Source organism: Alligator sinensis, unplaced genomic scaffold (genome assembly GCF_000455745.1).
Source record: "Alligator sinensis unplaced genomic scaffold, ASM45574v1 scaffold1073_1, whole genome shotgun sequence".
Lineage (NCBI taxonomy): Eukaryota > Metazoa > Chordata > Crocodylia > Alligatoridae > Alligator > Alligator sinensis.
Genome location: NW_005842539.1, coordinates 28,836 through 43,854, shown reverse-complemented (window position 1 = coordinate 43,854; position 15,019 = coordinate 28,836). Strand labels below are relative to the sequence as shown.

The 15,019-nt window shown below is 45.5% G+C and overlaps 1 protein-coding gene across 1 annotated transcript in view; it reads right to left on the bottom strand.

The window, feature by feature from the left end:
* ATRNL1 (attractin like 1) overlaps window positions 1–15,019 on the bottom strand; it is a gene marked incomplete at its 5' end in the record, with an annotated part of 851,278 nt that overhangs the window by 809,495 nt on the left and 26,764 nt on the right. The window contains one exon of the mRNA XM_006031896.2: window positions 3,307–3,490. Coding sequence (XP_006031958.2) covers window positions 3,307–3,490 — 184 coding nt within the window. The remainder of the gene's footprint in view (window positions 1–3,306; window positions 3,491–15,019) is intronic.

Genomic DNA, 15,019 nt, shown 5'->3' with positions numbered 1-15,019 from the left:
AAATGATGTCAGCCAGTGCCTTCAGCACCCTCGGATGGAGCTCATCTGGGCCTGCCGACTTAAACGCATCCAGTTCCTCCAAGTGCCTCTGCACCATCTCAGGGTCTACGCTTGGTAGTCTGGTGCCCTGCTGCTGCCTCTCCACAATCCCAGTGAGAGACTTGTCTTGCCCCTTACATGTAATAGCTTTGTGGTTCTTATCAAGCCTTTTAATTGAATGTGTGGCCAGTGCCCAGCCTCTGAAGCACACAGCAGTCTTGTAAGTCTCTCATGTGCTCTAGAGGCTGGAAGCCCCCCTCAGCTGATTGGGGTTCCCCAACAAGAATCACATCATGCCTCCCCACAGCTCAAAGCCCAGTCAGATGGATCAGGGCTTGCAGCTGGCAGAGCACTTCACACGCTCCTGCAGCTGGGAGCTCTGCTCATCTGACAGCGGCTCCCAGCTGCAGGGACACACGGAGCACTCACCTGGCTGGGAACTCCCATCACCTAATGGGGCTCCAGCAGCAAAAGCACACTGGTGTGCTCCCTTGGCTTAGAGTCAGGCTTGCTCCTTGCCAGCACTGGGAGTGCCTGGGGTTGGGCTTGCCCTGCATGAGCAATATGGTACAATGGGATCTGATGCAAGATCCTACAATCACATCTCCTGCCATGCCAGTATGGCATGGCAGCCAGTGCAACTGCTGGGAACCCACATCAGATCTCACTCCACCTTTCCTTTAATGTCTGTCAGGGACCTAGCAGAAAGCCTTAAGCAACTGATGAGCATAATAGGATAGTATTTTGGTACTGCTGTTTTAAAAATAGATAAATAGAGAGGAAAAAAAGAAAAAAAAAAACATTTTTTAATGTTGCCAATTGCTGTAAGCTAGTGGCATTTAAAATAAAGACTATGCAGTCAAATCAAACTTACACATTTCTTAACATTTCCAACAAGCTGACCCAAAAGCAAACCCTGCACACTTAAAGTGAAGCCACTAATGCCCAAGGCGAATATTAAGCTGAAGGAATAAAATGTTCTGAGACACAGATCTTGATCTCGAAACAGCTTTGAGGTGGAAAAAATTTAAAGGTCAGCTTGTGTATAAAACACATAAGCAGCATTCATAAATTAAACTTGAGAAACAAGGAACTGACAAAAAGAATCATCAAGCTTTCAGACAGAATATTAATAACTGAGACTACCTATGAACAACACCAAAACCAATTATATTTGTCTGGTTTTGAGAATTCTGAGAAAGGAACTTAAAGCAGAAACCAGAGATGCCGGGATTGTAAGAGGGCCTGGCAGGGAACAAACGGGCCAGGGGCTGCGAGTTGCCCATGCAGCAAGGGGCAGGACTCAAGGGTCCTGCGTGCCACCAGTGTTGTTCATGTGGCAGAGAGGGAAGGGATCCAGGGCCCTGCCCTCAAAGCATATGAGTGGCACGGTGCATGGCCTGAAGGCACAGCATACAACACACTACCATGGGGAAGGTTGATAGCTCTGCCCTAAATGAAGGTACCTGAAAGACAGCCTTGCCACATGGATCATCTACCCAAGAGGGTTCTTTGGTTACAAGGTGCTTGGTAAAAGCATGTATCAGTCTTCACAGGGATGTACTGCACATACCAGTTACAGAAGCTTTGTGCAGGTCATGGCTGGGTAAAATACGGCCCACCAACCGGCTGAATCCAGGCCACAGCTGGCCCTGCAATGCTCGACATGGGGCTACCACCCAAACAGCCTGCAACTGCACTCCTCCCAGCCCCAGCTAGCGCGCAGCTTTCTGGTGGGGCTGTTCCCAGTGTGGCTGCAGCCAGCTGGATGTTCTTTTACTCCCCTCACCTCCTACGGGAAAAGCCAGGCTGAAGCTTCCCACTCCCCCACGCCCACCCAGAGCAGCACAGCAGGAGGCAGCAGTGGGAGGAGTGGCCGCTCGAGGCAAGGGGAGCACAGCAGTACCAAGCTGGCTGCAGCTGCACTGGGAATAGCCCCACCAGAAGCTGCGCATCCTGGCTGGGGCCGGCAGGGCTGTTCTGCTCCCCTCGACTCCAGCTGCGGCTCCTGCTGTGTTGCACTGCACTACACTGCACCACGCCACTCCAGGAGGGTAGAAGCTTCAGTGAGATGCTCCTGCCCAGCGCATGGAGATCCAGCTCCAGTTCCTGGCCACCTTCTATCCGCCCCACCCACCAGCAGGGGCTGCTCATTAAGCCAGGTTGGCAGAGGAGGTAGAAGGCAGCTGGGAGCTGGAGCCAGCTCTCCACACACTGGACAGGAGCCTCCTGCGGAACCTTCCTGCCCATCCACAGAGCGGCACAGCACGGCAGGAGCAGAGGCGGGGTCAGGAGCAACATCAGCCATAGCTGGAGGCAAGGGATGCAGAACAGCTCCACCTGCCCTGGCCAGTGTGCAGCCCAGCCTGGCACAACATGGTTCCAGCTGCAAGGCTGGGGACCACACGGCAGGGCACAGGGCCGGCCCAGCCCAGCCTCTTCAAGGCGTACCACGGGGGTCCTGGCCTTGCAATGGGATTTTTTAGATCTCACACATCCACATTGGCAGTGACCACCACCAAGGCGGCACTTTTCATGAAAAGGAGAAGCAGAGAACACATTGTTCTGGGGAGGCATTACAGGATAACAGGGAAAAATCAGAGGGCAAATAAAATATAAAGAGCAGAAGAAAAGTAATTATATGCTGCTATCGCTTCCCCACACACACAATCCAGAAATAGTGACAGAGGATCTCACTACTGATGGGACTGTTTTCCTCCTTAAGACACCATTACTATTTGTCTTATAGTAGCATTCTTAAGCCTTAAATTTGTATGGAAACCCCTATGTGCTAAGTGCTGTAAAATAATGAAAATGTACCCAAGTAGATACAATCTATGTCCCAAAGAGTTTATTTACAATCTAGTTAGAAGAGAATTGGAGAATTGTTTGGTCTCCCCCTGAGAAAATAAATGACACCTAGGGACAGCATCTAAGGAATTGGAGTTTGCTGTGGTCTCTTCCCTAACATATACCTTATACAGGCTGACCTCATACCACTGGGATATTTTAAAGCCTTAAGTTTCTAAATACTCTGATATTCACTTGACCATATACAATATGCTGTTATGCCCTGAGGTTAATTGGAGAACTCTCTCTGCATTTTCTTTAAAAAGAAAGCACTGAATATTGTAAAATAATCACTATATTAATATAAATATTACCATAACAAAATTTTTAAATATTCACCACTGTGCATGCATTAACTCAACAAAATAAAACAGAACCATTTTTGATCTCAGTTTCATGTATTCTCAGTTCACTTACCATGTCCTAGTATTAACCTCATATCTGTAAAGGTCATCCACCAATCCATATTTATTGCCAGGTAGTGCTTTGTATCCACCATGAACATAAATGGATTTTGTCATTTCATCAGACACACTAGTATGACCATATCCACCTTGTACAATCGCTCCTTTTGTTTCTGGCACAAGCCAAGAATTAGATCCTGGAAAACACACATAAAAGACATAAATTTATTTTACAAAATACGGTCATCATCCTGAAGAAACATGCTACTCAGAGTAATGATTACTTAGCATGAACAATCCCGGGGAAACCATTGTGAACTAAAGCGTGAAGAGCTTTCATCCTTCAAACCACATATAAGCAGTCATTATACTTATATATGTACTAATCGATATAGTTTCACACTAAAGTATTAAGTTGCACAAAACCATATTGACTGAAAGTTGAACATCTACAGTATGTTAGTTAATTCACAGCTAAAAACTTCACTAAGACCACATACAAGGAGGGTCTACATATGCATATTAATGTGCAAGAATAAACTCCAGTGCTTACTGCCCTGGAGTTTATTGCTCCCAGGCTCCATGTCTTCACATGTGCCCGGGATCACAGCACATTGAGCTTGATTGGAGTAGTGCCAGCTGGCAGGGGACCCAGGGGGGTAGCCTTCTAGCCCAGGGCTGCTCCCCCCAGCAAAACGTGCTGTGGAGTGGCTGGCTAGAGCAGGAAGGGACTTCAGTGTGGGGCTGGCTGGCTGGCTGGCAGGTAGTCCCCACGCTGAAGCACCCTAATGCCCCAGCCAGCTGAGGCAGCATCTACACATGCACTGCTGAGGAGTAAAATAACTCTGCTTGTATCTGCAAGTACTATCCTGCTGTGGAGTAAATTAGTTTACTGTACTAACCTGTACCAACCTGAACCCAAGGCAATTTAGAATTGAAAATGACCACCCCAATAATTGGATTCCAAGCATATAAAACTTTTTTAACAATAATTTTCTATGTAAAGAATCTATTTTTGGGGTCATTTTAAATTCTTCCACCCCACCACTGCAACAGGACAAAAAGCAGGCAGTGTGGGGGAGAGAGGCAGGAGGTATGGGGAGTCAAGTCAGGTGATTCCTGCCCCTTGCCACCTGTCCCCTCTACCACTTAAGCCTTCTGGTGCCTGTCTGCCCTGAGCCTACCCTGCCCATGCTGCCTGTACCTCTGGTACCTGCCCCTCAACCTCTTATACGCCTAGTGCCTGCCCTCCCCTCAGTGCCTACAAACCTCTTGCACCTTGACCCTGCCACTTGGCCCCCCTCCTGCTTTCCCACCCTTCCATGCCTGCGCTTCTCCATGGTGCATGGACCCTCTAGCAACTACCCCCACCACCACCATTTAGCCTCCTGCTTGCCCTCCCTGGAGCTGCTGCCATTACAGCCATGCTACATGGTTGGGCAGAAGCTGGATGCAGAATTTGTTCTGTGCTGCGTGCCCCGAAGCAGAGCCCTAACTTAAGCCAGACCTAGGATGGGAAAGTAAACAGCTGCAACCAGGGCATGGTGGCTCAGCAGAGTAATAACCAGTAACCACTCCTCTCCCACACTTTTACTTGACTGTAAGCCCCTCGGATTTTTACATAATATTGAATGGGGGGGGGGGCGGGGAGGGGGCAGCAACTTGGATTTGAGTACATTTAGTACATTTTAAAAAGTGAATAAATCAATCCCTAACAATGTAAATGAATTATTAAATTTAAGAAGAAAAAAATGTTAGTGAAATTTGTGGCCTTAGGACATATTTAAAGTTATATATACTTTTTGAATGAACTGATATGAACATGAATATGAAAAGTTCTAAAATTAGTCAGCTTGGATATTTCAAGGTGACTGTGCCAATTAAAGTAAAAGAAAAGGGCAACATTTACTATATCATTTCAACTACATTTACTATGTTTGCATGTTCAGCTCAAACAGGTAAATATAATTTAAAACTAAAAAGTACTATCGTTAATATAACAACTTTAAATTCAATAAAAATCTGGTAACCGCAATGGTTTTCAAATGTCATAAGATTTAACTTAACTCTGGATGTTGAAAAGACCAGGGTAATTAAATATAAATATACTTCACATTGGCTTCAGCTATATTTGTCATCATACCTAGCAATTTCCGAAGTATTTCAACAATATAAATTTTAATTTAATATTAAGTGTTATCAAAAAACTCCTTTTGCTCATTCCCCATTACCAAGATCCACTGATTATTTCATATTACCTAGCACAACTAAACTTTAATAAAAATAATCAGATTTAAGCACCTTATATTGCTGAGCTGTATAATCTTCTTAAAAATTGATAGGATATTAGTAATAATTTTAACATAATATATTAGATGCAAGTAAAAACAGTTTTGTCTGATCTAGCTTAACTTTCAGTTTAACACTTTGTGTGTGGCTACACACAATCTAAACAATATTACTGCAAGCCTTAGCTCATTTTTAAGCCAATAAGTGTTCTGAATGATACTGTTTATTACTTCTCAGAAGGATAGGTTATAATGCAGTATAATATTTGGTATTCTTGTTCAAGGACCACAATGCAGAAAGGACACAATACATTTGTATGTCAACAGACATAATGAAGTTCTAAAGACGTGCAATAGATAGAAGTAGACAATTAGGCTTTACTGACTAATTGTAAGAGACTATTATTAAACTAAGGCCAGTCCACCTGAATGTCCAACCATTACTACTTAGTTATTTAATGACCACAAAAGGAAAAATCTTTTAACAATTTATACAAAAGCATACTCGTGTTCATATCCATATCCACTTTTCGTATAACAAAAAAAAGTGCTGAATAGAAATCCTTCACATTTACTGCTCTCATTTTGTTTAATCCCACAGTCTTGAACTGTTTTACTAAATTTGAACAATGTTAACATAAAAGGGCCAAGAGGTTAAAGTGATCTGCCCTTAACTGCACCGTATATCAGTTATGCACCTCAGATCAAAACCCATTTCTCCTTGCTAGCAAAGTAGACCCGGTCTGCAGTCTGTTAAAACTATGCATTCAGTACAGCTGCACTTGTATACTGAAAAGGGCATCCCATGCTATCAACATTCATGTTGTCAAAAAAGAGAGTCAGGATGAGATATATAGACCAATCTAAAAACATTATATTTTGCCTTGAACGTGGTTCTGAAATGAGTTTAATTTTCTCTTGGTTTATGCTGCTGATGATATAGAAAGTCACCTCAGCAGCCTGGGTGAAGAACGCTGTTGTTGAAAAAGCCTTGAATATGGGGGTTTTCAAAAGGGCCTATGAGATTTTCAAAAGGGCACTCAACTGTATTGAAAAAAAATCAGTGTAAATCCACAATACAATTGTGAAAGTTCCAGTCTAGTATCTGAAGTTTGTGGCAAGTATGTCCTTAAATATAGCACAGGTTTACTAAGATATTAAAAAAAATGTTTGCCATTATAATTTATATAACCTCAGTTACCACATACAGACATGTACAGATCCTTACTTTACTTGAAGGCTACATTTTAATCTTAACCTGCCTACATAAAATGAGGTAAAAGATTATCTGACAGATTTGCTTCCTTTTAGCCTCCACTTTTTGCCTGTTTGGTTGTAAAGCAACATCCTTTAAAGCTTCTTTAAATGCTATTCCAATTTCAGTACATAGTTTTCAGACAAAGGCAATCAAGTCAAGTTCCATGGAATGGATGTCAGAAATTGCATTCCTATGCAATTGGGGTGTATTGCGATGTATAGGTTGAAGCTGCGGTTTAGGCTGTACTGACTTTCTTCACTCACAGTCAATGCTGACATTTGAAAAATACACATTTTAATCATAATACAACATAACTGGTATCTTAGTCCCAACCCACTTGTTGGATATCATTAAAACAAAGACAAAACATATATGGACATGCCTATTATGTCTAAAACAGCTGTTCAACCTCTGGGTGACTGGGAGCCTCACATCACATGAACAGTGGGCCACCCAACCCCCAAGGACAGGAAATACATATACATATACTTCATGCAAATTAGGATCCATATATTATAGATGTAATGTAATTTATATAACCTAATATAAATACACACACACACACACACACATATATTCCTGTCTTCTAATCCTTTTCAATTACCAATCACATAATATATGCAACAGATTGGCATATAAACCTCCCAAAGGAAAAAATAACTCCTGCTTTACATTAGTGTACATACACAATAAAATACGTTGCAAGTTGTTTCTATTTTGCAGTCTTATTTCACTCATTTAAATAATAATTAAAATGTTAAACTGGCCAGTTAAAACTGCAAGGCCTTTTTTTTTTTTTTTTTTTTTTAGAATTAACAAAGAGTGGTGCGGATCAGTTATTTCTTATATAGCAAAAAAAGAATCCACCTTTATGAACACCTGTCTGATGCTCAGGAAAGACCTCTAGGGCATCTGTATATGTGCTTCAGGGTAAGGGGGGAATCTTAATTAGAGTGACTCTCGGGAGCTGCTCTAATTAAAGTGCCCACAACATCTCGTGTGTTCAGTGCCCCACGCTTCAGAATAGCAGAGGGGGAACTTTAACTAAAGCTCATTCAACAAGCTTTAGCGAAAGCACCCCTGCACCCTTTAGAAGTGCAGGGACACTGAATACACACAAAGCATGATCCAGCAGACTCAGTTCATTGAGTATGCACAAACATGTGCTAATTAGCACATGTTGGAGCAGGCAATGGGCACATGCAGGCAATTATTTCAGATGGAAGTCTGCTGACTGAATTCTGGTAAGCTGTTAAGGGCCACATGGGTAGCCCTGCCCCACAACACCCCCTGGTCACCATCTTGGGACCAGAAGTCCTGCCCCTAACCCCTGACCTTTGCCACCAGAAGTCCCTGCCCTTACACCGCCACCACCCCTAAGTACTCCTTTCACCAAGGGGGTTTTCCATCTCAGATCCAGAAAAATACCAAATTATATTCTAAAAACCAAACATCTACTACAATATTCATTAATTTGATTTCAAAAAATATTCTTGTCCTGGTTTACATGCATTTGTATAGTGTACATAGAGGTGATTGTATAATAGCTTAACATGAAGTCGTACTCTTGGATATTGTGGAAGAGTGTGGGGGGTATGGGTGGGTGCATATAGGTTTGTGTGGAGAGTAACAGCAGCAGGCAGGAAAGCGGGTAAACAGTGGCTGCTGGTGGCAGAGGAGCAAGTGGTAGCGAGTAGGCACACATGAGGGGAGGAGCACAGGGCTCATGTTGGTGCCCTGAGGTCAGCACCAGCAGGGGCCAGAGCAGGACAGCAGGAGCGCTGGGCCCAGGCCGGCTGTGGCTCTATGGAGCGAGGCTGGGCTGCGCCAGCAGAGAGAAGGGGAAGCCAGCCTGGGCCATGCACTCCTGTCACCCCACCCTGGGCCCCTGCCGGCACTGGCCCCAGGGCACCAGTATGGGCCTTACGCTCCCGCCCAGCTGTCACTGTGTTCCCGGGCACCCACTCACTCCCACTTGCCCCCATCGCCTGCCACCATTTACCCACCCTTCGTTTCTGCCTTTCACCCCTGCTCCAGCACCATGTGGTTCCTGGCTGCAGCACCAGGACCGCAGGAGCCAGCCCGGCCCAGCCCTGAGGGACTTGGGTGATCACTCATGATCCTCCCCTGCCTCCCCCTTCCTTTCTTACCTGAATTACCCTCTCTGGCAGAGGGAGGCAGTAACAGCCCCAGGGTCCCAGACTAGAAGCCCCTGCTAGGCATAGGCTTCCAGCTGAAGGTGAGGGCACTAGGGGTGGGGTGGGACCAGGCAAGCCTTGCTACTGGGTCCTGCCACTGGCTCCCCTGGAACCTACTGCCCCTGGTGCTTTGTCATCTTTGACAGGCAGCCAGGGCAGACAAATATTAATTTTCTAAAATTTTTAGAAGCCCCTTATTTTGCCTGCCCCTGACCTAGAGACTGTCTTCAGAAATAAAACAAGGAAAGTCAGAGAAAACATTTATAATATGTTTCTATTTGCCTATTCTTCCTATATTTTCTTAAGCTTCTTGAACTTTGACTTTGAAAACTGCTATGTAGAGATGTAATTTTCTTCTCTAGCACACATTTACCCCATCTCTTGAATGTTGAGTTATTCCGCACAAAGCAGCAGCACCCTAGAGTATTTTCAGTTTGAACCAGAAGACATTTTTTATGCACCAATGCTATAGAGAGATGTTTTTTGTTTTGTCCTGGTTTTTTGTATGTTTGTCTTAGGATTGTACTGCTGCTAAGTCCTCTTCACCCATCAACACACTGAGAATTCACAGGCAAATCAAAATCACTGTTCAGGGCGTTATTTATGTAATCCTCCTCCAAAAGACTTCACTATGTCTACATATTACCTCTTAAATTGACCAAATCAGCCATCCACAACCCAGAAAACTAAACAGTTTAAACCCAAATTAGCCTGACAACTGACTCAATAATGTTAAAATTCAAAATCCTGTTTTAGCATACTATGAACTCTCTGAAAAATAGACAACAGGGCAAGTCTTTTTATTTCCAGGATGTAAATCTTATAAATCAAATGAAGAGTGTGGAAAATTGTTTTGAGCAGCCATCAGACAGAAAGCCAAAAATAAGGAAATCATTTCTGTTATCTGAGTTTCCACTTAGCTGCCTCTCCTAATTTGATTCCTAACAAAGAATTTGATATCATCTGTCAGAAGTTTTGACAGTTTTCCAGAGAGTTCCCCCAACTGAAACATTTTGCCTTCAAATGACTAGATAACATACTGCAGTAACTGCAGTAACTTAAGTTAATTAAGTCTGTCAAGTATTAAACACATGGACAAGGTTGCATGCTCCCCTATATGAACCATCACTGTCAAACAGAATCCGGCATTTTCAGATCCAGCTTTGCCACTGTCATTTCCAAAAGACTGATCCAATATAAAAAAGCATAGTTAAATCCTTGTACTCATTAAATGAATCACAGCCAAAGCTGATTCACATTTAGTCAGCACAAGGGAGAAAAATAACACAGACCAAACCCAGGCCTTAGAAAAAAATAATAATTTAATTCATTTTTTATGAATAAATTAGGAAGGAAAATTCTAAAAGTATTATCTGCTGATAACAATTAAGTCATCCCAAGGTAGGGTCAATGGCATCATTAGAATCTACCTCTATTTTAAGAGCGAAAAAGAAAAAGTTCAAAAAAGGAGTTTCAAACAGAGGATGGATTTTTTTTTTCAAATAAATGCATTTCACTTAACAATAAAATAAATCTTTTGACCTTAGCTTAGCTTGTAAAACATACAAGTGAAGCGATAAAGAGAAAGCCTTCATTAGATATTGGGCATCTAATTCTCATTGCTTTCCTCCACAAGTGTTTTAACTGCTGGGAATTAGATGTACCATATTAACTTGAATTCACGATGACCCTGAATGTAACATGACTAGTGTTCCATGTTCTCAGTTTTTCCTGATTTTCACTGATAAATTCCCTGATTTTTTTTAAGTCATTCAGTTTTTACTAATTTACACCCATTTTTCAGTTCCAGTCCCTGTTAACCCACACAAGTGGGAATGGCCCATTCCCCACTCAGGCCATTAACAAGGATTGGAACTGAAAAATGGGTGGTGCCGGTAAGCTAAAAGTGCTGCCGTGCCAGTTACCTGAGGCACAGGTTTCCAGCCAGACACAGGGACGGGGGGAGGCAGTGGCAGTGGCCGCATGAGGCGCCAGGGGCAGGGGGGGCAGTGGCCACACGGGAGCCGAGGAAGGGAGGCTAGAGCTGCTGCCTTGGGGCATGGGGCTCCTGACTGACCCTGGGCAGAGCAGGACAGGCCACAGGAATCGCTCCTGGGGTGGGCGGGTCTGAGATGCACCCCGGTGGCTCTGGCTTTGGCCCAGCCCCAGGCGCTGGGAGCTGTAAGCCCCAATAGGGGAGGGCAGGCGGGAGAGCCACGCCCTGCTCCTGCAGGCTGAGGCTGGTGACAGCACCAGACTGTTCCCGGAGCGCAGGGCAGGCAGCAACCTGCTCTTGTCCCGCACTCAGATTGGGGGCACACACTCCCCAGGAAGAGCCTGGCACAGCCTCCCAGCCCACAGCCCTCCTGGGGGGCACATTCCCCTGGATCTGCACACAGGACAAAAGCAGGCTGCCATCTGCCCCAAGCACCAGGAAGAGCCTGGTGCCACCACCAGCCCCAGCAGGCAACAGCAGCAAGCTGCAGCAACAGCAGGCTGCCAAGCACCAGGATGAGCCCACTTCTGCCACCGGCCCCAGCCTGCAGCAGCAGCCTGCTCTCATCCCATGCACAGATCCAGGGGCACACGCCCCTCAGGAAGAGCCCAGCACAGCCCCAGCCGGCAGCCCTCCTGGGGGGTGCGTAGCAGCAAGAGCTGTGCCCCCCTGTCCCACCCCCACTACAGCTCCCCCCACTTTGCTCCCTGCCGCAGCCTCAGGAGCAACCAACAGACTACGCCGTGCCCCTCCCCCCGCCACTTCCCTAGTCCCAGCCTTACTTCCTCCCTCCCTCCCTCCCCGCCAATTTTTCCCCAATTTAAACAATTTTTTTCCTTTTCTTCCTTTTATCCCAATTTCATCCCAATTTTTTTGGTTTTGAAAATAAACCCAAAAAAATTCCCAGATATTTTTTTTTTTACATAATAACCTAGAATGCAGAACATTAAAGATGACCTCCCAATAGTTAGATTCGACAGACAGAAAATTTATAAATTATAATTTCCAATGTATGGAGGATCATCTTAAATTCACCCCCCTACTGCAGGTGATGGGGGTAGGGTGTAATGTGGCAGGTGGTGGGGCAGAGACAGTCGGGGAGGCAGTAGGGGGGCATGTGGTAGGGGGCAGGCAATGAGCTTGTCCCCTGCTGCCTGCCCCCACTTACCCTCCTATTGTGCCTTTCCCCCACCCCTTCAGGCTGCCCCAATTCCCCCTTCCCCTGTTCCTCCCTCCTTCCCTCCCCATGTCACTTCTGCTACCCACAGCCTCAGTTCCCCACCCCCTTGCCTCTCATCCCCCACCTGCCCCTCCAGGCCCCCTTACCTTTGATCTGTGCTAGCAGGCTCTGTCCCTCCTGCAGCCCAGGTCATGGAGCATAGCTCAAGCCCAGCCCTGTAGCAGTAGCATGGAGATGGCACTGTTCCAGCACGGCCCCATACCATCAGCAGTGGGGAGCCAGTGCTGCCGCTATGGAGCTGGGCTGGAACACCAGTGCTGGATCCATGCTGCTTCTATAGGGCGGGTTAGAGCCAGGCTCTGTGCCCTGGACTACAGCAGGGATGCAGCCCACCAGTGCAGAGCAAAAGTAAGGAGTGCGGCAAAGCGGGGAGAGAGGAAGATGTGACAGAGGGAAGAGACAGGAGGCTGTGTGGGAGGAGTGGCAGGGCATGCAGAGGCAATGGGGTGGGGAGAGGGTGGGGGCAGGTGGCAGATCTGGTCCTGGACCTGGCCTTGGCTCTGCCCCCAACCCTTGGTTGGGGCCAGAGCCACAGCAACCGCCTGCTACCCCACTGCCTTGTACTTGATTGCAAGGCAAGGGGCTGTTTGCCCCACATGAAATGGGAAAACCTTATCTTCTGGTCAACTAAATACAGTATTTATTACAGTATCACATTCTTTACCAGCAGATAGAAGATCTTATCTAGAGACAAAAGTGCTGCTGACCAGTTTTGAAGCCAAAAGAAGAAGAATCAGTTCAATCTAGAAAGCAGAATGTAATCTGTAATTAATCTAAACAAGTCTCTGTCTTCTTAAAATAATTCCAGAACAGGCTTATTCAGAAATTTCCTAAAACATATGGAGCTTTTTCAAGCCTCCCACTAAAGCAAAACACTAATATTATATTCACCTTGAGACTCACATTGAGATTCTTAGAAAGTTTATGAGGTATCACTAACCTAAAGTGAAATAAATTTCCCTGTGGACTAACCCAGAAAAGCTTTATGGTCCAAGTTAGTAAAACCATCCACATAATTCCCCATCTAAGATTTATAGGTTCCCCAAAAGCCATAATTCTAAGAATAGCAAGAAAGGACAAAATGAAGCTCCTTTGCTCCTGCAGTGGTTCCAAAGGCAATCACAGCACTTCTGGATTTCATTCACAGTCCCCCATAGTGAAAATCCGACTGAAAACATCATGATTTTTTTCTTCAATTTATTCTATTTGAAATAGGAACTACTAGGCTTTTTTCCCCTCAGATATAGCCACACTCTTATTTTATCTTGAGGGGGGGATGTTCAAGCAGAGAGAAACAGAACATGTTTCGAAGGGGGAGAGAGGGACATGGAAGGAATTTTTACACGTGCAAGTGCCGCAACGCCAGGTTGTTTGAAAAGCGCCTGGCACTGCAATGCTTCCAGTTGTATAAGCGGTGAAATGTGCATCAACATAGAAAATGGCGACAGCACGCATTTGAGCTAAAACACCTCGGAGATGCTTTAGTTCCAAAGTGCACCGCCAGCATTTTCTGTGCGCCGACGCGCATTTCATCGCCTATACAACTGCACATGGCGCGGCACAGTTCGCCTCAGATCATGTATGGAGCAGGCTCAATTAATCGAGTCTGCTCCAAAGCAGAGGATCTCTGGCACATTGCAGGACAAAAAAAGTATGTTTATAAATGCCCAGAGGGAGCAAGTGCATGCACACGTGTACATTTTAGATCAACTTATTTCTATAAAGAGCTGCATACCCAACTGAGGAGCCAAGGGCGCACCAGCTAAGAAGTCACAGTCAATACTTAGATTTTCAGTTTCCAAATGCAAAGTGCACTGAAACCAGCAGCACATTAGTTAAAGATCACCCTAGGCACCAAAATCTCATGGTTGATCGTTAATACAGTTTAACACAGGTATCAACAAACATGGTGGGATCATTGAGACAGGACAGGCAACATGGTCTAATGAACTAAATTCTATTTACCTGCTTCTTTTAGAAAACTTAATTACCCATCAGAAAAAAACAGCATGTCTGATTGTATAGCAGTAAAAAATTAATAGAAGGCAGAGAGAGAAAAGGGTACAGTGACAGGCTCTACAAGCAGGATAGAGAAGGAAAGAAGGGAGGGGGTGTGGCGCTCTATGTCAAAGAGCAATTCACATCCTCTGCCAGCAAAATGGGGTAGGAGGAGGGGCAAGCTCAAGTGCTTTGGGTCAAGATACAAGGGGGTCATGGGGAGCGGGATGTAACGGTGGGGGTCTACTACAGACCCCCCAACCAAGGGGAGGAGCTGGACTGGGAATTTTCAGGCCAGCTTGCAGAGGCACTTAAGGCAAGGGATGTAGTTGTCATGGGTGATCTAAAATTACCCGGACATCTGCTGGGAGGAGCAGTCAGCCAGGTCGGACCGATCCAGGAGGTTCCTGGCCGAGATACAGGACCTCCACTTAACTCAGAAGGTGCACAGTCCCACCAAAGGAAATGCCCTGTTGGACCTGGTCCAGGCCACAAGCGATGATCTGGTAACGGGGCTCCAGGTCCTTGACCACCTGGGTGATAGCGATCATCGCTTGCTAGAATTCATCATCCAGTGCAGGGTGACAAGGACCTGCAGTAAGGTGGTAGCCCTAGACTTCAAGAGGGCCAACTTCAAGGAGTTGAGATTGGTGGGAGAGGCGCTGGGGTTCTTGAGGGCAAGGGAACTCAGTGCCTAAGATGAGGGGTCGTTCCTTAAGGACACGATACTCAGGGCCCAAGAGGTGAC